We start from the raw sequence: 22,081 nt of genomic DNA on the forward strand, positions 1-22,081 counted from the left end.
TGCCTAGACTTGGCATTGACTTGGAGAGCACTGCAAGAGAATTGAACTCGATAAACCTTCACACCTAGTTCACACAGAGAATGAAAAAAGGCACATTTTCCCTCTTCCACCTGTGAGTGCCAAAGTTTTAAGCTCCAAAGTCAAGATGCCCAAAGCCAAACTTGCTGATGAGATGTGGACCCACATATTCTCCCTGTAGTTGGCACCTCAAATTCTAAGTTCAGTTTTGGGTCCCTCAATTCAGGAAGGACATTGAGGAGCTGAAGCATTTCCAGAGAGGGGCAATGGAGGTGGGGAAGGGCCTGGAGCACAAGTCTGATGAAGAGTTGCTGAGGGAGCTGGGGAGGCTCAGCCTGGAGAAAAGGAGGCTCAGGGGGGACCTTCTGGCTCTGCAACTCCCTGACAGGAGGGTGGAGCCAGGGGAGATCAGGCTCTGCTCTCAGGGAACCCAGGATGATAGGAAACAGCCTCAAGTTACACCAGGGGATGTTTGGTTGGATATTAGGAAAAACTCTTCATGGAAAGGGTTGTCCAGCCCTTGCACAGGCTGCCCAAGGCAGTGGTGGAATCCCCATCCCTGGAGGGATTTAAAAGCCACGTGGATGTGGCACTTGGGGACATGGGTCAGTGGTGGCCTTGGCAGTGCTGGGGGAACAGTTGGACTTGATGATCTTAGAGGGCTTTTACAACCTTAATGATTCCAGGATTGTTCTGGATCATCTGAAGGAAACCTGTGTGCCCCATTGGTGTTCTGGTCTCCCTTGCCTTGTGCAGCAGCAGTTGCAGGAGGGATATTGGAGCTGGGACGTGCAGCTGTGCTGGAGAGAGGGCTTCAGCCTGTCCAGCCTGCTGTAGCGAAGGGATTGAGTCAGCTCCACATGGATTTGGGGTCTGTTCTGTGTGTTCCCTGCCAGGAGATCTGGGAAGGCAGCACACTGGTTAAGCTCTGCCAGAAGGGCATGGGAGGCAGACAAGAATCCTGCCAAAAACCTGTGCCAGCTGGGAGTGGGGGGAATGTGCTGCTGCAGCGAGAGGCCTGGTCTGGGTCGATCATCACAGGGGAGCTCGAAGTGACTCCATTCAGGAGCATCCTAAATGCTCCTGGTTTAGGAGCATCTTCCTAGGGAAATAAACTTGCCAGCTGAGGGCTCAGCAGGCTGGGAGATGCTGATGCCACGGGATAAAACAAAGGGGAAGCAGCAGTGTAACATATTTATGGTGAGGCCCTAGCACAGGTTGCCCAGAGAAGCTGTGGCTGCCCCATCCCTGGAAGTGTTCCAGGCCAGGTTGGACAGGGCTTGGAGCAACCTGGGATAGTGGTGGAAGGTGTCCCTGCCCATGGTAGAGGGTTGAATGAGATGGTCTTTAAGGTCCGTTCCAACCCAATCTGTTCTGTGGTTCTATGCTGATATTTTAGCAAGATATAAAGTGCAGATTATACATACCTGGCAGTAAAATCCAGGCTGATGGTGTTTCTCCAGAGTTCAGGGAAGCCCATGGATGATGGAGACGGTACCCAGCTGGCCTTGCCATCTGTGATTCCAGCAGAACAGTGGTTCTTCCTGGCCATGGGAGGCTCAAAACCCACCCCACATCACCCTCAGCTTCCTCAGTAATAAATACTGGCAGACAGGGTCTGTGTGAGGAAAAGTGTCACGAAAAGCAGGTGGGATCACAGAGGGTTTGCAGGGATCCCAGACCAGGATATGTTTGTTTATGCATGTGCTCTAAGTTTCATCTTATGAGTAAATATATTTTTGGGACTGTTCACCTCAGTTTAAGATGCCAAAGAATGTGCAGCCTTTGGAGATACACACAAAGAAAGTTGTAAGGGACACGTCAGGGATATTCCATGCTTTCTGTGTTGAAATGGGGAAGTTTTCCTTCTGGGGCTCAGTGTCTGGATTTTGTATGAATGTTTTGGAGTTTCTGAGATATTGATGAGTGAACAGAATGGAAGAACTTTTCCATACCCCATCCTTGAGACTCATGGGATGTGTGGTCATGAGGATTAGGTCAGCGATTGCAATCGAGTTTTGACTCTGGAGGGTTGGGATACAATGTTTAAGCCAGGAGATGATGTGGGAATTGTCAGAATCACAGCAAACTGACTCCTCAAAGTGATGGGGCAGTGTTAGTCAAGAGTGGCCTGGGTGTAGCAGCCACTGCTACATCAGTGAGCATGTACCTGTAAGTTTGTAACTAGCACTCAGTCACTTCATATCATAAAAGTCATACAGTCCTCTTTAGGGTTTTGAAAATCCCTGCCACAAACTTACTTTGTGGCTACCAAACTGGACCAGGATAAAACAGCTGTTCATAAGAACTGTACTCATCAGTTGTGTCTGCAGGTTAACCTGCTGTATGATTCAATGTTGTAGTTATTGTTAGTCCTTAGGGTTCGACATTATAGGTAAGCAGCACAGACTTAACAGGATGGAATCCTTTTCAGTCTCTGAAGGGGGGAAATGTAGCCTGAAACCTCTATTATATAGCTTACTAATACAGAAATGATGCCTTTGTAGCAGTTTTCTAAGATGCTTTGTGAAGAGTTTCAACAGACAGGAATTTCTAATGAGATAAGAAGGCTCCTCTCCCTGTAAAAATGCCCTGAGAAAGAGATATAACAACCTGCAAAGCCAGTCAAAGGAGCCTGAAGCCATTCCAGAAGGCTGGTGTTGTCCCAAAGGCCCGAGGCCAGGAAAGGGACAAGAGGAGGATGAGGAAGATAGAGGTGTTTTTTGGACCCAGGAGGGGTGTCAGAGGCGTGGTGAGGGTGTTGCTGTGGGAGGGATGGTTTGGGAAGTGGGTGTAACAGGTGAAGTCACGTTAGATGTTATAGTATAAAACTACAGCACCTCTGTAACTCGGTGTGCCTACTGTGGAAAGGATTCCTACACACCCAGAGTGCTGGAAATAAAGAATGCTTTTCTTTCTAGTACTCAGAAAGGAGTGTTAGAGGGTTCTTTCTGGAATCAGGGCTGTCTTGGCTGCCCCAGCTCCGAGGGGACACGGGGGACAAGAACGGGGCATGCTGCCATGGGGAAGGGGGGAATCATGTTTTAAGCTGCCTTCAAATAAAACAATTAAAAACTTGGACTTCTAGAACAATCCCTGTGCTGTAATTCCTGATGGATCCCATGGGGTTTATCCTGACTCCCAGCCCCTGCTCCTCCTCCCTCCCCAGGGTAAGTTCTGCACAGCGGGGCTGGGGATGGGAGCAGATGGTGGGATCTGGGCCTGCACCTTCCCTCTCTCCAGAGCCAAGGGAATGTCTGGGGGGAAATAAAATTCTGCCTTCCCAAAGGAAGCATTTTGCACTGAAACTGCCCTCCTGGAAACTCCAGCCCCTGCCAGAGGCCTGGGGCAGGAAGGAGCTGAACACCACGGAGTTCTGCTGCCCCAGATCCCGGCACCTTTGCCCAGGGGTGAGGAACGAGAGAACCAACGGCTTGGGAGGACATTCCTGACCAAATGCCAGCAGTTTACTTCCATGTTTGTATGCTATTGGTATCAGAGTCCATCTAAACCACGCTGCAGGACCTGGCCCTTGCTGCCCTGCCCTGTGGAAGCAATTCAGTCCCAGTAACACCAGTTGTGGGTCTGTGTCCGTCTGTCCCAGCTCCAGGTGCTGGTCCTGACTGCACCAGTTTGGGGGTGAGAACCCCCAGCATGGAATCACTTCTTCTTCCTGTTCAGGAGATGAGGTGCAGACACTTTCACCTTACCAGGAATATTCCTTGACAAATCGGTGTCCTAGAAAACAGTGAAGAGGAGAAATGGGACATGGCAGAAAAGCATTTACAGGCACCTTCCTGAGCCCTGAGCACAGGGATGACACATTTCCCACAGTGAGGGGCACAGGACACACCTCCAGCCTGAACTCCCAGGGCAAGCACCTGCCCTTGCCACAGGAATTCCCCCTCCCAAAACTAGAGGATTTCTTGGAAGATGCTGCTTTTGCCAGATAAGTTATTTTAGATCAGGAGTGACACAAAACAGAAACCCAAGGCCCAGTGATACCACTGAGGCTCAATTTCTAATGGCTCTTCCCAGCCTAAGCAGCACAGGGTGCCCAGAGAAGCTGTGGATTTCCACCCCTGGAGGTGTCCAAGGCCAGACTGGATGAGGTTTGGAGCAACCTGGTCTAGTGGAAGGTGTCCCTGCCCATGGCAAGGGGTGGAACTGGATGGGCTTTAAGATTCCTTCCAACCCAAACTATCCTGGGACTCTCTGACCTTCCCCAACAGTGGTAAAAAAAACCCAAAACAACCAACAGCACACTCAGTTTTGCAGCATTTCCCCCCAAAGTGGACATTTTGCTGCTGCTGTTACATTTGCACAAGAGAAATTCTGCAGAAGAAGGAGTCACCTTCACGCTGCGGAACAGGTCTTTCTCTCTTGCACTGGCTTCTTTGGACTGCATAAAATTGTGCAAGGCAATCTTGGCAGCTGTAAAAACACAGGGAAGAGTGAAACAGCTTGGAAAACCACACTGGCTTCACCAGGCAGAGCAGGGAAAAGGATTCAGGGCTTTCAGACCTTACCTTTGCCCTTCTTTTGGGTGCCCGGAGTGAGCTTGACTTTATACCTGCCCAAAGAAAAGGTTTCTCTGAGTAAAACACAGGCTGTCACCAAACCCTACCCCAAAAAAGTGCTGCCACTCACTTGTAGTTGGTCATGGCTGTGTAGGGAGCACAGATGGGGACAGCAAAGAGCAGGATGTCCTCAGGATGGGGCTGCCCAGTCAGGGAGTCCAGCAGGGCCTCACCGTCCTGAGGGACAAAGAACTTAACTGGGACCAGGCTGTGCCCTCCAGCCCCTCCCTGCTGGGCTTACTGGGGACTGAAGGGTCCCTGCCATGGCAGGCATTGGAACCAGGTGGTCTTTGAGGTCCCTCCCAAACCAAACCATTCTGTGATTCCATGACTGAGTGATCACAGGATCACTCACTTCACTTGCATCAAACCACCAAGCCACGATTCATGACTGACCCTCTTTGATTACTGAAATCACATCATTGGATGGATCTTAGTTTTGGGACCCCCAAATGTTGTTACATCTTCACAGGGTCACCATCAGCTCCCCCCCTGACAGACACTGTTATCCTCCTTCATGAAAGAATTTAAAGGAATTCACTTATTCCCAGCCTTGGGCAACACCCACAGCCTGTAATTACAAAAAAGCTGGAAGCAATTTTATAGGTAAAGAAACTTCTAAACTAAAGAACCACCTGCCCTGCACACTGTGTCATCCTCCAGCCCAGAGCCACCTCTCCTGGGGGTGCCAGCACCTCCAGAGGCAAAAACAAGGGACAAACAGCCATGGAGCCAGCTCTGGTTTAATGGAGGCTGTGGAGATGAGCAGGGCAGGAAGAAAAGGAGGTTACTTTTAAAAAATACAATTAAGCTGGGTTCAAACAGCCCAGGGGGGCTCCTGGAGGGCTCCCATGGGAATACAGCCCTGGCCTCCACACTTATGGAGCTGCAGACAAACATTTACCTCCACTCCCGGCTGATCCTGGTCCTGCTCCTCCTGCACACAAACAAAGGACAGTCAGAGCTGGAGGGAGCACACAGCTGCTCCTCCCTCCCCTGCCCCGGGGACAATCAATGCTTTATCAGCAGTACCCAGAAAGCCACATTCTCCCTGCCAGCAGAGCTGGACTCCTTGCAAAGCAAAGGTAAGACCATTTTGATGTGGGTGGGGGGTGGAGTGTTTCTTCCCACCCTCCAGTTTTGCCTGGCACACGCCAGGCTGGGAGGGAGAGATGAGCCCAGAGATACCAACTCCCCCCAGCAGAGCTGGGAGCTCAGGTACAGCTCAGCTGAGTGGGAGTGTTGACTGCCCTGGATCCTGGGACTCCTCCGAGCCCCAGTTGTGGCTGTGCAGGGAACAGGACGTGCACAGGGATTGCTGCAGGGCTTTGGGAAACCAACGGGCTCCCTGAGCTGTGCCATTTGGCACAGAGCTCTCCAGAGTTCCCAAAAACCACAAGGAGCAGCTCAGCTCCTTCACGATGCCAGGAGAGCCAGAGCAAGGGACAGACATATGGACAGGTGAGGAGAGGCGAGTGCTCCTCACCTTCTTACCCTGCTCTTCACCTTCCCCTCCTGCTCCTCACCTTCCCCTCAAAATCCTCACCCTGCCATCCTGCTCCTCACCTTCTCATCCTGCTCCTCCAGGGCTGGGTCCTGTGCCTCGTGGAGCAGGATTCCTGCTGGGAGGGTGTCCTTGCCCCCTCCTGCTCCACGACGCGGGGCTTTGGGTTTCTGCTGTGGCTTCTTTGCTGCCTCTTCTTTTGTCTTCCCCTTCTTCCCTTTTTTCCCTTTGTCCTCCTTGTTGGAGCCTGCAGACTGTGGGCACGCAGGTGGTCAGAGCTGCTGAAGGAGCTCCTACAGCCCCAGGGAAGGCAGGACCCCCCTCCCTCACCCCCAGCAGCTTCATGATGAGCTCCCGGTCCTCCTCGTCCTGGTCCCTGTACTTCTCCTTCATCTTCTTCATTTTGCTCTGCAGAAGGAAACACCAACAGCTTCACAAACGGTGACTTTGGCAGAGTTTTGCATCCACAAACACCTGGGTGCTGATCCCACATGCACCCCCCTTCCCAGTACCCCAAACCTTTCAGTGCAGTTCGTCAGTAACCAAAAGACTGGTTCCAGTGAGCTCCGTGCTCACAGACCAGCAAAATCACCCCAAGCCCACTTAAAGCACCACCATGAGCCTAAGACCACGAGGCAGCCATGGATGTCTGGGAAATCTGGGATTTCTGTTCACACTTCACATGCCAACAGCTCAACCCGGGGGAGCCCCTGATCCCTGCCCACCTTCTGGCCCCGCTTGATGGGCTGAGGGGCTGGAACACCCTTGCTGCTGTTGGGAGCAGGGGGAGGCTGTGTCTCCGTCTCCTTCTGCTTCTCCTCAGGCAGCTCCGAGTTCTCAGAGTTGTTCTGCTGCTTCTTTTTCTTCATTTCTCTAAGGAAAACATACAGGACACACTGCCCCTGGTTGTGACAAGAGAGGCTGCTGCTCTCCTGGCAGCATTCCCACCCTGATCCCTTGCCATGGAGCTCCGGAGGAACCTGAGGCAGGATCTGTGGAAACAACCCCTCCTCAGGAAAACCTCTCCAGCCCACGAGTACACAAGGAACTGTTCACAACCAGCATTCCCAAAGGACAGGAGTAGGAGCCCACACTGGAACTGCAGGATGGACAATGGGTATGGATCTATGGATCAGCCCAGACTGGGAGGTGCAAGACATGCCCTGTCCCCAGGTCCTGGGGAGGGAATGGGGAGGAGGCGTTTGCCCAGAGAAGCTGTGGCTGCCCCTGGATCCCTGGAAGTGTCCAAGGCCAGTCTGGATGGGGCTTGGAGCAGCCTGGGCTAGTGGAAGGTGTCCCTGCCCATGGCAGGGGGTGGAACTGGATAAGCTTTAAAGTCCCTTCCAACACAAACCCTTCTGGGATTCTGTGATTCCATGAAACACGAAGTGGCTCTCACCTCCTCTCCTTGGCAGAGAGGTGCCTTCGCCCCTGGGCCTTGCTGTCACTCTGGGAAGTGAAAGGCAGTTAGAGCACACCCTGCCCAGCAGCAGCTCCCACTGCTCTGTGCCAAACACTGGAGCTGGGACCTTACCAAGCTGGGCTCTTCCTCTCTGGGAAGGCTTTTCTGCAGGGATCTGTGGGCAGATGGAAATGGAGCATCAACACACGTGGAGCAGCTCAGCCACAGACACAACAACCACGGCCCAGACACTTTCAGCTTTCCAGTTCTTGAAAATCCCAGCTTTGGTGAATGGGAAAGGTGGGAATACTGGGATTTAGTTTCCAAAACAAGTCTTAGATCTCTGCCAGCTCCTCTCACACACACGAGCAACAATGTCTGGGCACCAAAGGAACCCCTGATGTGCAGCTTCCCAAGCACATGGCCCCCTCAGCAGTGGTGTTCCCTGCAGAGCTGTCCATTCCCACCCACTCCATCCCATCTCCTTGCCCTGCCTAAGGAATGCCTCTTCCAGGGACAACAGGGAGCTGAGCTCATCTCACAGCCCCACGCAGAGCAGGAGCTCTGCACCAGCCTGGCAGAGCAGAAACAGCTCAGGGCTCAGTTTCTCAGCTCTGAGCAGCCCTGCAATGAAAATGGGGCAGGATTCCCACAGCACTGCCTTGCTGACCATGGAAAGTAGGCATGGCAACTCATCCCAGTCCCTGTCCTGGTAGTGTTTTAGGAGACCCTCAGGGGTGCCCCCATTGCTGCTGCTTCACTCACCTCTGAGACTGGAGGTGTGACAGGTCGATTGTCGTGTCTGGGTAATTCACCTCCTCCTCCTTCCCTCCTCCCTTTGGCTCCGGAGGTTCCACTTCATCTTCGGATTCTCCATCCTCCTCCTCCTCCTCAGAGTCCCCCTCTGGAGCAGGAGGTGTGTTTCCTCCTCCCTGCTCCAGGTCAGCAACACCCTCATCACGGTTACTCTCAGGAGGGGCTTCCACATCCTCTGGAGCTGCTTCCACATCCTCTGGAGCTTCCACATCCTCTGGAGCTGCCTCCACGTTCTCTGGAGCTTCCTCACACTCGGCTTTTTCCTCTTCACTGCTGCTGTCTCCTCCTTCTGGGGCACAGAGGGCAGGACAACACAGTCAGAAACACCAGACTGATCCATCACAGAATCACAGAATTATGGAATCCCAGAATCCCAGGATGGTTTGGGTTGGAAGGGACCTTAAAGACCAGCTCATTCCAACCCCTGCCATGGACCAGGACACCTTCCACTAGACCAGGTTGCTCCAAACCCTGTCCAACCTGGCCTTGGACACTTCCAGGGATCCAGGGGCAGCCACAGCTTCTCTGGGTAACCTGTGCCAGGGCCTCCCCACCCTCCCAGCCAAGAATTCCTTCCCAATATCCCACCTAACCCTGCCCTCTGGCAGCTTGAAACCATCTCCCCTTGTCCTGTCTGTGATCCAGAATCCCATAGGGATCCCACAGGCCCCAGACAGCCCTGTCTGCCAGCAGCACACGCAGCACCCAGTCCCACTGTACCTAACAGCTCCACTTCTTCAGCCACCAGCTCACTGGCACTGCTGGACACCGTTTCCAGATCCTCATCCTGGACTTTGATCTTCCTCTCTTCCCGGTGTCTCCAGACACAGCTTTCATCCACCTAAAACCAGAGGCACCTTTGTGTCAGGACCAGCCTCAGTTCACTGGTCTGTTCACAGAACACCTCATTTGGCTTTTCCTTTCCTTTTTAACACTTTTTGCCATCAAAAGGCAAGAAAACTAGTCTAGCACATTTAAACTCAAGCGTGACAACCTCAAAAGTCAGGGTAACACACACAGCTGCACATCCACCTTCCCTGAACATCCACACTCTCCAGATTCCCTGAACATCCCATGCTCCAGCTGGGATAACAACCTGTCAGAGGCAGGAATGCTCAAGTCTGTTTTGCATGCAGACAGTGCACAGTGGGGAAAGATGGAAATGAAAGTAGAGTCATTATCAGCTAGAAGCGTTTTATGGGATTTGTCCCAGTGGGAAAAGAAGTAATTGGGAATATACTGATAAGCAAGACCCAGAAAATAAGCCTCCTACAGCTCAAAGCAAATTAAAAAAGCCAGGAGGAGCTGCACAGGAAAAGCTGTACCTTAAACAAGAAGCTGAAGCCCATCATCAGATAGGAAGGTGGAAGGAAATTCTTTTTCCCTGAAAAACAAAGGCAGAGTCTCATGAGGAGGTTTAACAGCCATGTTACAGGATGTACTTCCAAAATTCATTTTTATTAGAGGCTTTAGGCTACCAAAAAATTACACTGGGGCTTATTTTATCTCTCAGATGAGAACAGGAGAACTCAAAAGCAGCTGAGCTAATGAACTTCTGCCCAGGATTTGGCTAGAAATGCTGCTGCAACTGCCTGATAGTCAGTCTAAACCATTCCCCAATGGATTTTGGGGGAGAAGAGCAGGATCTGTTGGCTGTTCAGAGGGAGGGGGTGGCTGCCACTGCAGGACAGCCCAGCACCTTCAGAGAAAATGCCAAATTCCCACTGTTCCCTTGTGTCTCACCTCGGATCATGAAGCTCCCAGTAGTGAGATATTCTCCTGTGGGTGCAGTTTTAGAAACCTAAAAAAAAATCACGATATCCTATAAAAAATCAGCATCATGTAATGACAACACCACCAAAGTAACTCCTGGGAACAGCCCTCTGGACTCTGTATCCCTCTTTTGCAGTGAATTTTCCTAAGGGATGTTTCATTCTAATCACACACTACCAGCACTGTATTTTAGAAGTCCTGGGTGAGCAACTGGGTTATTCAGGAAATAAAACCACCAAAACATCAGAGCAATCTCTACACCCCTACACCTGAGTTACACCAAATTTGACCACATCCATCAGCTCCCAGTCTCAGTCAGAGACGCTTTGTCTGCAGTCAAAACCCTTTCCCTCAGATGTTCTGCCTGGAAAGGTCATGTCCTTACCTGGTTGTGGGAGACCCACCAGGCACTGGTGACCACCCTGGCATCCCAGGCTGCACTGTAGCACAGGGCCATCGTTCCAGCCTCTGTCAGGGTCCGGGGTGGGATGGGCTCCCCTGCAAGGGAACACGCAGCACACCATGACACAGGCACAGCAGATTAAACCCTAAACCTTCCATATGTGCCCTAATCCAGCGTGTGAGCTTTCTAGGATCCCACACCAGCCCCAGCCAGGTACCTGAGGGGTTCTTGATGACGCAGCTCGTGGCTCCGTGGAGATCCGCGTGCACGTAGATGTCCCCTGGAAGAGAGGGGACTCCAATCAGCCACACACAGATCCCTGAGCCAAGGGGAAGTTTCCAACACCAGCTGGAAGCAGCTGCTTTGGCTCCAAGCAGCAGGATGGGAAGAGGACACAGAAGCCTTTTAGTCCATCAGCTGTCCCAGGGAGAATCAGCTCCTTTGCTCCTGAGGGGGCCCATCCAACCCACTCGTGCCCACGGTGCCAGAGGGACTCCCATCACCAAAGTGATCCAAGACTTTGATCCATCCCCTTTGATCCAAGACCCAACTTAAGGACAAAGCAGACAGACCTTCCCATGTCAGTCCTGGACATCTACAAAACTGGAAAACAAGAGGCAAACCCCCCCACTCCACTTCACTGGACTCACCTGGTTTAAGGTACCGCTTCACAATCAGCTCGTTCTGCTGCTGATCCCTCCCAGCAATAACCAGGTAATTCTCAGAGCTAATGAACCACAGGAACTTCTCAAACCTGCCAAACCACAGCAAGTCCACTGTGTGAGAAACTCCTGGAACTCACAGGACACCGCACAGGTGGGTTTTTGTAACAAACTGAGAATAACCATCTCAGCATCTACAATTTATGACACTGCAAATAGTTGCACGTCCATCCGTATGCCTGGGGCATAAAAACAAGGCATGGGACAAATACAGCACCACTGCCAATGATATTTTGAGATGAAACAAGAAGTACAATCACCACAAAGTCCTCCTACTTATTTTTATTTTAATGGTTCAGTTATTAGATGATTAAAAGCTTTGAGGTTTGGTTTCATTTGTTTGGTTTTTTTTTAAATTACAGAATCACAGAATGGTTTGGGTTGGAAGGGACCTTAAAAACCACCTTGTTCCAACCCCCTGCCATGGGCAGGGACACCTTCCACTAGACCAGGTTGCTCCCAGCCTCATCCACTTGACCTTGAACATTTCCAGGGATGGGGCAGCCACAGCTTCTCTTGGCTACTATGCCTGAAAATCATTCTGGGATTCTATGATTTTAAGAAGCACCTGCAAGGAGACTCAACACCAAGTGTAGTGCTTAGAAATCCTAATTAGCTCCACTTCTAAGCCAGTGGAAACTCAGCCTGACACAGGACATGAGAGAAGGACAATGGAGCTGTACTTGCCAATAGACCTTCCTGGCTTTCTGGATGGTGGTGACTGTCTGAACTTCCCTCAGTGTCTGCTTTGTCTTCTTCTCAGCTGATTTAAATGCCTGTATGGACAAAAAGCAGGATCACAATCCAGAAGGAATCACAAAATTGCTGGCTGAACAGTGGGAAATGGCTCTGAACTTTATCAGTGCAGGTTCCACACTCTGCTGTGCATCTCCTGCATGCACATGTGGGACAGCTGCCCTTGAACTTCCACCCTGGATAGCTGCTCCCTAAAATTATCAGCTCTTTGATTGTAAGGATTTGCACTGATTTTCCACTCCTGCCTCCCTAAATCCTGGTCTCTCAATATCTCCACCTGCTTTGAGCACTCCCAATGCTGCTGGTGGAAAGAGAGGATACATCAGGGATCTGCAATCCTCTGCTGAGCTTAAAATGTCAAGAATAAAACAGCCTTGGTTGGTTGTTTTTCCCTTTATGTCTCATTATGGCTACTTAGACCAGGCCAGGACTTCCCACTTACCAATGACAGGGATTTTGCTTTTAAATACCTTCTAAAAACCAAGAACAAAAATACCTTTTCTGCAGCTTCTACTGTCTTCTGAGTTTTCTTGGCTGCGTGTCTTTTGTGATCGTAGTACCTGTGAAACACAAGTGTGTTTGTCCCTGAAATCCCAGAATATTCACTCATTTTTAGGATGTGCTTATCCCCTGCATATCTCCATTTTGTTCCATGTGTCACTGTGCATAATTGGACTCAAAATTAAACTAATGTGACAGGTAGAGACTTTGCACCAGTGGGTCTGGTCCAAGAAAATGCACCTCCCAGAGCTCGAGACAAGCTGCTCATTTCAATTTTTAACAAGATATCCCAAAGCCCTCCCTCCTACAATATTATCACCAACAACTGCAAACACAGGGAAATTTCTATCACCAAAGCAAACATTTACTGAAAATCTTACTTTTTGGCATTGGCATAGGCAGACAAACTGAGATCAACATCAACCAACGAGGGTTTGTTCTTCTGAGGTTTCTTCAGCTGTTTGTTTTTATTCTTTTTCTTTTTTCCCTTTGGTTCTTCTGTTTCTTCTTTCTCTATGTCAGCATCCTCCTCCTCCTCTTCCTCTTCAGATAACACATATGGGTTCCTAAAACACATAACTATGATTAATCTTATGATTAAGAAAACTAGTTATTTTTTAATTCTTATGGCAAAGTACTCTTAATTTTATTCTCTCATGAAGCCTGCAAATGGCCTAAGGAGCTCTTAAAGCCTTTTCACTGTGCAGGCACAGGGAGGCCCTGGGATGCCTCACATGCCAGCCTGTTTATGTCCTGGTGTCAGCCAAATTTTGGGGGAAAAAAATAAAACAAAAGCAGAAACAAAGAGCCAGTTTTTTCCAATCCAAGGAACCGACTCAAAACAAGCTTGTTCCATGCAATGACATTTCTGTGAGGTAACTAAAAACTCATAAATTAACTTTGCACCTTCCAGCTTTTTCAGACCGAAAGTTCTTGCTATAAAAAAGAAATGTTGGTGGTTTTTTTTCCTCTCTAACATCCTGATACAAAGTCAGATGAGGTTTTTACAGACACTGGTCAGTGTAGTCACCTCAGCAGCATGGTGATGTGATTTGTCTGAAGCTTTAACTCTTTGATTGCACTGGCCACGGGGTCTCCCTGGGCCTGAGCTTCCTTAACGATGGCCCCGATCTCGGTCCAGTCGATCTGGTTGGCCAAGGCACTCCGGACCACCTGGATGGCTCTGTCCACCACGGCCAGGTTCATCTCTATGAGCTCCCCTTTCAGCTTATCAGCTTCCTTAGGGAAAGGAAAAGGTTATATCCATTGGAGCCAAACACACACTCAGCAACAGCTGAACAAAAAATCACAGAAAAGAGCCCTGAGAACATCGAGCCCGACCTTTGACCCAACAGCACCTGCTTTACTGGACCATGGCACCCAGTACCACATCCAGTCTCTCCTTAATCACCTGATGAAATCCAAGGATTAAGTGATTGCATGGGATAATGGCCAACTTGATGCCTGCAAGCAGAGCAATGCAGAGATATCTCTGGAAGTGTCCAAGGCCAGGGTGAATGGAGCTCGGAGCTGGCCTAGTGGAAGGTGTCCCTGCCCACGGCAGGGGATTGGAATGACATGAACTTTAAGGTCCCTTCCAACCCATACCAGCCTGGGATTTCATGACAATGCATCTTCTCAGCTGAAAATCAAAATCTGTCTCACCTGAGCTTGCTGAAGAGCTTCCAGTCTGTGCTCATGATCCCTACGGACATTTTCAAGTTTCTTCAATGCTTGTTTTTCCTTTCAAAATTAAGATGGAAAAAAAAATATATAAAGACAAATGACACCACTCAATCCCTGCAAGAAGCAAGTGAAGCCTCTGAAGCTCCTGGAGCCATCCCAGCTGTCCCAGTCCTGGATGAGGACACACCTGCTGCAAGGCCTTCAGATCAATCTTCTGTCCCTCCAGCTTGGAGTAGAACTCATCAGTTGCCTGCAAGAGAAAAACAGGTTTAAGAATCTCCAGGTGGTCCTGACTTAGACCAGCAACCAGCAGGCAGAGGAGGTTCCCTCAAGAGAAGAGGCTGCAAAGCACTAAAAGAGGTAACAGAGGCTAAAATAACGTTCAGGAACTTCCTCCATTGACCTTCCCATGAGTTCAGCAAGAGATGGATGTCTCTCACTGCAAACCAGGGGTTATGCACAAGTAAATAAATGGCCAAGTTATGGCTCATTTCTTTGCTAAGAAGTGATGAAAAAGCAGCTGTTTTGATACAGACTAAATGGTTGCAACGACAGACGTGTCTGCCCTGAATTCCTGCTGCTTCACTGGGTCAGTTAAAAAACCACAAACACCCAGAAAAAATGCCTAAGAACTGCTCCTGGTGTTCCAGCTGTGCTTAAAAAACAAGATGAGGGAGGTTTTAGGCTGTTTAGATCATCAGAGGGACTTTTCACAATGGCCTGGAATGACAGGACAAAGGGGGAACAGCTTCACACTGTCACAGGGCAGGGTTTGATGGGATATTGGGAAGAAATTCTTGGCTGTGAGGGCGGGGAGACCCTGGCACAGGTGGTCCAGAGAAGCTGTGGCTGCCCCTGGATCCCTGGAAGTGCTGGACAGGTGTCCCTGAGGAAGGTGTCCCTGCCCATGACAGAGGGTTGGACTGGATGGGATTTAAGGTCCCTTCCAACCCAAACCATTCCACGGTTCCATGATCAGTGCTCTGAAGGAGATGACAGAAATTCAACCAAGAGGCAGGGCAGGAATGGGAAATGGGAATTCTGAAGATCAATTCAGGAACAACAGGCATTTAATGATTTCATGGGTCAAGGACCAGGAAGGACAACGCTCAAGGAAATGATAAATCAGGTGCCTGAAGCTTCCAAAGCAGTAACAGCAAAAGTATAAATGTGATGACTGTGACAACTCTCCAGAGACAACTCAGCATCCAACTCTCCACTAACAAAACATTTGGGATTCTAGGACTGTTAACATCCACCTTCCTCGGGGGTCCCACACACAGCTCCAGGATCTGAGTTCATGAGGACAACACTGCTCAGCAGGAGCCTAAAGGCCCTCTTTGAGTTGGCCTTTTCCCCCTGAAAGTATTTCTCCATAAAATTAATCATCTCTTCCAAGGTCTACATTCCCATTAACAACCTCTGCACTATATTTTAATTACTCTTTTTAGCATCAGCCCATTAAAGCACTTAAGTACAGTATCAGCAAAAGCACTGTACCTTATTGAATGAGTCAAATTCCAAGTAGGGACATTTTGAATGTTGAGAAAACAAGAAAGGATGAAATTCCTCATATCTGTAAAATACACATTTGATATTATCACCTGAAAAACTAATTTCTGTTATGCAGACTAGCAGAAAAAGGAGAAAATACTTCAAATATTTACGTGTAAATATCTTCTGCTGGTTTATCTGGTTCCAGACTTGGCTTTTTCTCCCTTTTCTGGATAATATATCCCTAAAAAAAAATACACAGATATAATTTATATTTGAAAAGGATCTTTAAAGTTTTAGGTGTAACCTCTGATCAGCACAAGACACCAAAGCATTCCAGCAGGGAGACCTTGTGACTCAGTAAATCCCTGACCGGTGGCTTATCCTGACCCCAACTTCTTCTGGAAAAAGAGGTGAACTCTGTTACAACCCTCAGGACAATCCTACAGCTTTATCACACAAGTGCACATGTAATGTGCTGAATTTACTAAAGCACAAGTGTAACTCTCACAGGATTTATATCACCTGCTTGTAAATTATTTCATTGCTGCACAGTTTTTATTCCACATCACCCCCTGGAGCCCGAGCTCACAGAATAAAATCCACCCTGGTAACACCAGGAACAAGCAGATCCAGGACAATTCCTGCCTGCCAGTTTAATTCTGCAGTTCCAAAATAATTTATAACCCATCCAGACCCACCTTTCCACTGAAGTTGTCAGTTAGTGCCATGTATTCTTCTGCTTTCTCTAGAGCTGAGAGCACTCTCTCAAGATTTTCTAAAGAGAAAAATAAAACAGCAGAAATGGTTTAGTCCTGAGGCTTCACCCCAATTACTGTTCATCTTAAAAAGGAGTTTCAGCACACATTTTACATCTGGGAAATTTTTAATAAAAAAATCTATTTGAGTGCTTTTAAGGCACAATTATTCAAGTTTCAGGGGGAAAAAAAAAGACCACACAAATGCCAGCACTTTATAAAAGCAAATCTGCAGAGGTAAAGCATAAACCAGAAGCTGTGAGAGCTTATTTGTTACAAAGTTGATTTACTACAGCCCCCATAATGCTGCAGGAAGTAAAAAATCCTTTGGATATATGGCAAAAATAAAGTACACAAGAAAAACAAGGCTGTAGGAAAATCTATTCTGACTTTACCACCCAAATCCACAAGTTCCCAATAAATGTAAAGCTGCTACTTTATCAAATCCCCAGCGTTGGGGGGATTAAATAAAGACTATAGAGACAGACTTTGATGCTGATTCTCCTACACAGGATTCTTGTCTAACATCCTTTTACACAGACTCCACCTCATGAGTGAGGTGGTATCTCCTTATAAAACCATTTATAATGTATAAAACCTGATGTTTTATCTCCAATGCACTCACAATGCAAGAGTTTTAATGTAAACAAGGTTTATATTAAAAAATACAAAAAACATATAGTCAGAACTACAGGTTTAAGGACTACTCACCTCTTTGGGGAAAAAATACTATACAGACATAAAAATCACCAGCTTTTAAAATATTATTTCCTACATACCTTTATTTTCCAGGTGTTGATCTATTTTGACAGAGCCAGAAAATCCAGCTTCTATAAGGCAATGCTCGATGAGAGTGGCCCCATAAGCTGTTAAAGAAAATATTGAAGGATCATCTGTAGCAAACATTCCCAATGAAATTTGTATTTAAATTTAATTTTAAGAAGTGTTTCAACAATCTAAGGCTGTGAAACTGCCTGCAAACAAGCTGCAGGCTATTTAAAGCTGCTGGTTTGGAGGTTCAGAACTTATTAAACAGCGGTCCAGAAAAATCCAAGGATGGCTGCCAGGACTAAACATCAGGAAAAGAGAAATTGTTACAAGCAAGAAGCTATCTGAAGTTGTGTCCCTTCTGGAAAATGGGAGACCAAATTCTAAAACACAGAAACAAAATAAATCTTTGGAAAATCTGGAAGAAAAAAAAAAACAAACACGACAGGATGAATAATAAAACCTTTTCCAGAGGTATCATAAGCAGGAAGTCTGGTAGGGCCAGTAGGTTCAGAAAGCAACCAAGGGGCAAAAGGAAAACAAGAGCAGGAAAATTAAATTTATGTCTGGAGTTTCATCCACAGTGCAGGGCACTGGGAAGCTCTGGTTGGAATGTTTCTCTGCAGGCAGGGAAATCGGCCTCAAATCCAGTCACTGGGAGAGGTGATGGATCCAACAGGCAAAACAAGCAGCAACTCAGAGAGGAGTTTAAGAGAACTCAAGGATGGAGATGCCAAACTCCTCTCCTGCCTCAGCAGCAGAGGCACAAGAAGGTTCATGCACTGGGAATTTTAAAAATGGAACAGAAAACCACCAACTCTTGTCGGGCTCCAGACTAAAACCAGCAGGGAGCTTTGCACTGGATAGAGAAGAGCCAGCACATTTGGATTTTCCATCATAATCCAACCAGACAGCTTCAAGGCCCAAAGATAAGGGAGGTCACACAGATAAATAAGGTCTGCTTAGGCTTCCAGAAAGCACTTAGGAAAGCTCACCCCAAAGCTCTGGGAGAAAACAAGCTGCCACTGGATTACAGGACAGCTCCTGCCTGGATTGGGATGTGGTGAAAGACAGGGAACAGGGAGGAGGTGTGAACTGCCAGGATGCATCCTGGAGGGAGGGAGGGAGGGAGGAAGGCTGACCTCCATAGGCACTCAAATGGCCTGGGAAGGGGGACAAAGGGCAAAGTCTGGTGATGGAACACAACTCATCCAAGCCCCAACAGCCAGCTGGGAAGAACTGGAGGAGATGGAGCAATAACAAGAGCTTGGATAAAAAACTAACACATGAACTCACTGCAAAACAATAGAAAATAAAACAATATAAAATAATCTCCATGTGGAAAGACCATCCTACTTATATGTATGATCATTTCTATCTGGGAGCAAGACCCAGCAACAGCTGGCCCTGCAGAAACACAAGATCCAATGTCAGTGAACACAAGAGTCAAGCTGTGTGTTGGGAATTGGGAAAGGAATAGTAAACAGAACATGGGAATTCATGCCACAGCATAAAGCCATGGAGCACTTCCCATGTGAATGTTATAAACACTCTTACTCACCATGTTTCACAACAGGCAGAGGCAGAAAAGGCACAGAGAAGAGCAACAAGGATCATCACAGGCTTGGAACACCAAACTATGAAATATGAAGGTGCCTCCTGCTCAGTCTCTAAAATTTCAAAGTGCTGGGATTGAGACTCTCCTGGGAAAAACTGGCAGGGCCAGAGAGCAGCACTGGCCTGAGGTTAAGCCCAGGGAATGGGATGTGAGAAACTGCTGGACACAAGTAGTGCCAAAAATCAGAGAAGGGTAGGAGGGGTGGCTGGATTTCATGGGTGGACAAGGAGGAGGGGGGTGGGAAACAGCCAAACTCCCATGGTAACTGAAGGGAAAAATTGTGGAGATTTTAGAGAGTGGAGCAGCTGTGCCTGGATAATCAGATCAGTGACACCATGTGAGGCCAAGGTTTCCTAAGTGACAGGATCAGTAACACTTAGGTCTGTAAATTAGCTCTAACAGAGGTACTGCCAGGTCCTCATCACTGCAGGATCATGGCCAGACTCATCTCTCTGCAGACAGCTTGGAGTCAATAAATCTACTCTGTTTCCCAAGGCTTAGGAGTTTTGTTGTTTTTCAAACATATATAAAAGCAGATTGCCATGAAAAACATAAAAAAAAATAAAGGACTGCTTGAGCTGGAGAGGAACTTTGGACAAAGGCCTGGAGTACCAGGACACAGGGAATGGTTTCCCACTGACAGAGGGCAGGGATAGATGGGATATTGGGAAGGAATTCTCCCCTGTGAGGGTGGGGAGGCCCTGGCACAGGTTGCCCAGAGAAGCTGTGGCTGCCCCTGGATCCCTGGAAGTGTCCAAGGCCAGGCTGGATGGGGCTTGGAGCAACCTGGGCTAGTGGAAGGTGTCCCTGCCCCTGGCAGGGGGTGGGACTGGATGATCTTTAAGGTCCTTTCCAACCCAAACCATTCTGGGATTCTGTGAATCCATGGTAAGTTATTCACATTTTCAGCATGATCTGAACATAATGGGTATTGACTGAGCCCATTCCATTTCCTAATAAAGCCCAATTACTTACGAAGGAGTGGGTTAAGAACCCTCTTCAGTTGTTCCCCTTTGGGTGCATTTGATATTATCTCAGTTAACCTGTGAAAGAAAACAGAGTTGCAATTCCAAGGAATCACGTGCTTTAAACCCACCCTGTGTTACTTAGAAGCCACAAAACATTTTCAGTCTTAAGACAAGAAATTAAAAACACACTTAACCCACAAAAAACCACCTGAAGCTTTTCACAGCTCCAAGGAACTGGGGTTTATCCCAGCAAATACACCATGGAAAAGCAATTACCTGTCCAAGGTTGGCAGGGGCACAGCAGCTTTTGCACTGTCCACGGGGTATCGTTCCCGCACGGCAAACCTGACGTCGTCCGCCTCGTCCGTGCGGAACCTCAGGATGTTCAGGATGATGTACTCGTGGTCCGTGAGGACAACGTTCCCCTGGGGGCACAGGGACCATCAGCACAGCCACACTGGGTCCCTGCTCCAGAGAAGGACACCCCTGGAGCTCTGCACTCACCCTGTCGTACAGCTCCACAATCAGGTGATAAGCGGCTTCGTCGCTTCCGAACTGGAAGTCCACGATCCTGTCGATCCCCAGCTGGGTCACACTGACCAGTCTCCTGGTCTTCAAGTGCTTCCGGCACTGCCAGGGATGGGAAGAAGGTCTGTGAGGTGCTGCAAACACCTGGAAATGCCCTCCAGTGACACCAACCTCTTCTTATTCAATTAAAACATCCTAACGGTAAAAATATCGGTTCTTGGCAAGGTACCTTGATGCTTATAAATAATGTAATTGTTCCCAATTTTAACACTAAGACATCTTTTCCATTAAAACCAACTCCTTGGTTAGCCCAAGGGAGCAGGCAGTGAAAATTCAAAGGGTTGATTTTACAAGGAGAACTGGGATTATCCCTGCATCCATGTGGAAAGCCGTGGAAAGCCACCCCAGAGAGTCTTTGCTGAGTCACTTCCATGGGGTGGTGCCCAGAGGATAAGTAGGTCCATGTGAGCCAGTGCCCAGGTGTATCCCTGTGGATCTACCTGCAGGAACCCAGCCCAGGAGCCTGGAGCAAGAGCTGAACCCCCAAAGTCCAGCAGACTGAACAGCAGGAATCTATAACACAGGGTGCTGCTTAAAAATTCAGACAATCCAACTGGAACGGCAAGGAATTTGCTGGAGCAAAATTCCAAAAGGTCTGAGTGGCCCAGAAAACATCCAGATTAGTACTAATTTTGTATAAATTTAAGTATTCACTGTTTTAGGCACTTAATAACAACAACATGATCCCAAGTCCATGTTTGCTCTTCCCTTGTCTTCAGTCACCCACCGGGTCAGGATTCACCGGGCAAATCCTTCCACTATTTTCCTGTCTCCAAGGACAGAACGTGAACATTCCTTCCTGACATCCAGTCACGTCACTAAATCAGGAACTGCAGGTGAGTTTACCTTCATTGCAAAGCTGGATGGCATCATGTTTTTGGGCCACTCGAACTCCGTCAGGTGGATGCGAATCCCGGATTCCAGCAGCAGCGTGGCCTTGCAGTCCGGCCTGGGGACACAACAAAGCAGCTGGACCCCAAAATCCTTGTGGATCCCTCCCAGCTGAGGATATTCTACCATTCCAAGGCACATGAGCAGCCACCTCTCACCACCCACCAGTTTGCAGAGTGTTTTTCTGCAGCATTTCACACTCCATACACTATTTGCCAGTGATCTTTTTGGAGTAAAAAATCACTGCATTTTATCAAAAAAACCAGCATAATTTCACTGAAAACTAGTCAGAAAAGCCACATGAATTACTGCATTTTATACATACAGTAACAGCATTTTTAAAGAATTTTAAACAAAGAAATTCCAAGTCCTTACTTTTGCAGGCGAATAAGATACGTCTTGTTATCCACATCATAAACGTTGTTCACCCTCATTCCCAGCAAGCTGCCAAAGGGAAAACACAGAATCCTTTGAGGAATCTGATACACAAGTGGCTGAAAAATTCCCAGGGGCAATTAAAATACAAAGAAGGGCAAGTTATGATAAATTATGAGGCAGCCACCAAAGAGGGAGCAAAGGGTGATTAATGGAATGAGCTGGAAGCAAAAATCCACGGAGAAATGGCTGTTAAGAGACAGCAATCAAGAGATGGAGAAAATTAGGAGATGAAGGAACTGCTATCAATGGATAAAGTACAAAAAACTGAACAAGTCACTTTGTTCAGAGTGGGGCTGGATGTGCAGACTGTCCTGGACACCAGAAATGTGTCAGAGCTCCACAGGGATGTGAGGAGCAGCAGATTCCCAGCTGGCTGGGAATTGTTCAGCCTGGAAAA

At 48.2% G+C, this 22,081-nt stretch overlaps 1 protein-coding gene across 2 annotated transcripts; it reads right to left on the reverse strand.

Moving 5' to 3' along the window:
• Positions 1-3,454: 3,454 nt before the first annotated feature.
• On the reverse strand, positions 3,455-21,692 carry NEMF (nuclear export mediator factor). Of its 2 annotated transcripts, none has more exons than XM_018088186.2 (32): positions 21,622-21,692; positions 21,202-21,304; positions 20,272-20,397; positions 20,044-20,192; positions 19,775-19,842; positions 17,193-17,279; positions 16,357-16,433; positions 15,829-15,899; positions 15,662-15,737; positions 14,349-14,411; positions 14,141-14,218; positions 13,506-13,714; positions 12,856-13,041; positions 12,471-12,534; positions 11,906-11,994; positions 11,147-11,250; positions 10,714-10,776; positions 10,479-10,591; positions 10,064-10,121; positions 9,646-9,704; positions 9,041-9,161; positions 8,270-8,606; positions 7,637-7,679; positions 7,502-7,551; positions 6,828-6,975; positions 6,433-6,510; positions 6,165-6,356; positions 5,503-5,535; positions 4,669-4,775; positions 4,548-4,591; positions 4,373-4,452; positions 3,455-3,756 (listed from the first exon to the last, which is right to left on the reverse strand). In XM_018088186.2, exons 1-32 carry the CDS (start codon positions 21,678-21,680, stop codon positions 3,679-3,681), a joined length of 3,213 nt encoding a protein of 1,070 aa, XP_017943675.1. In that variant the 5' UTR covers positions 21,681-21,692; the 3' UTR covers positions 3,455-3,678. The 2 variants fall into 2 exon arrangements, with proteins under 2 accessions (XP_017943675.1, XP_017943668.1); XM_018088179.2 differs by having other exon boundaries at positions 8,270-8,609.
• Positions 21,693-22,081: the final 389 nt, after the last annotated feature.

The sequence above is a fragment of the Manacus vitellinus genome, unplaced genomic scaffold (assembly GCF_001715985.3).
Source record: "Manacus vitellinus isolate BGI_N305 unplaced genomic scaffold, ASM171598v3 scaffold_103_pilon, whole genome shotgun sequence".
Taxonomy (NCBI): Eukaryota; Metazoa; Chordata; class Aves; order Passeriformes; family Pipridae; genus Manacus; species Manacus vitellinus.

Bases quoted from the DNA above. Each gene is read 5' to 3' on its own strand.
- NEMF (XM_018088179.2), bottom strand. From the start codon at position 21,680: ATGAGGGTGAACAACGTTTATGATGTGGATAACAAGACGTATCTTATT. The intron at 9,162-9,645 runs GTACAGCTTTTC...CTCTGGTTTTAG, and splicing joins GCTTCAGCTTCTTGTTTAAG to GTGGATGAAAGCTGTGTCTG. The intron at 6,511-6,827 runs GTGGGCAGGGAT...TTCCTTCTGCAG, and splicing joins CCATCAAGCGGGGCCAGAAG to AGCAAAATGAAGAAGATGAA.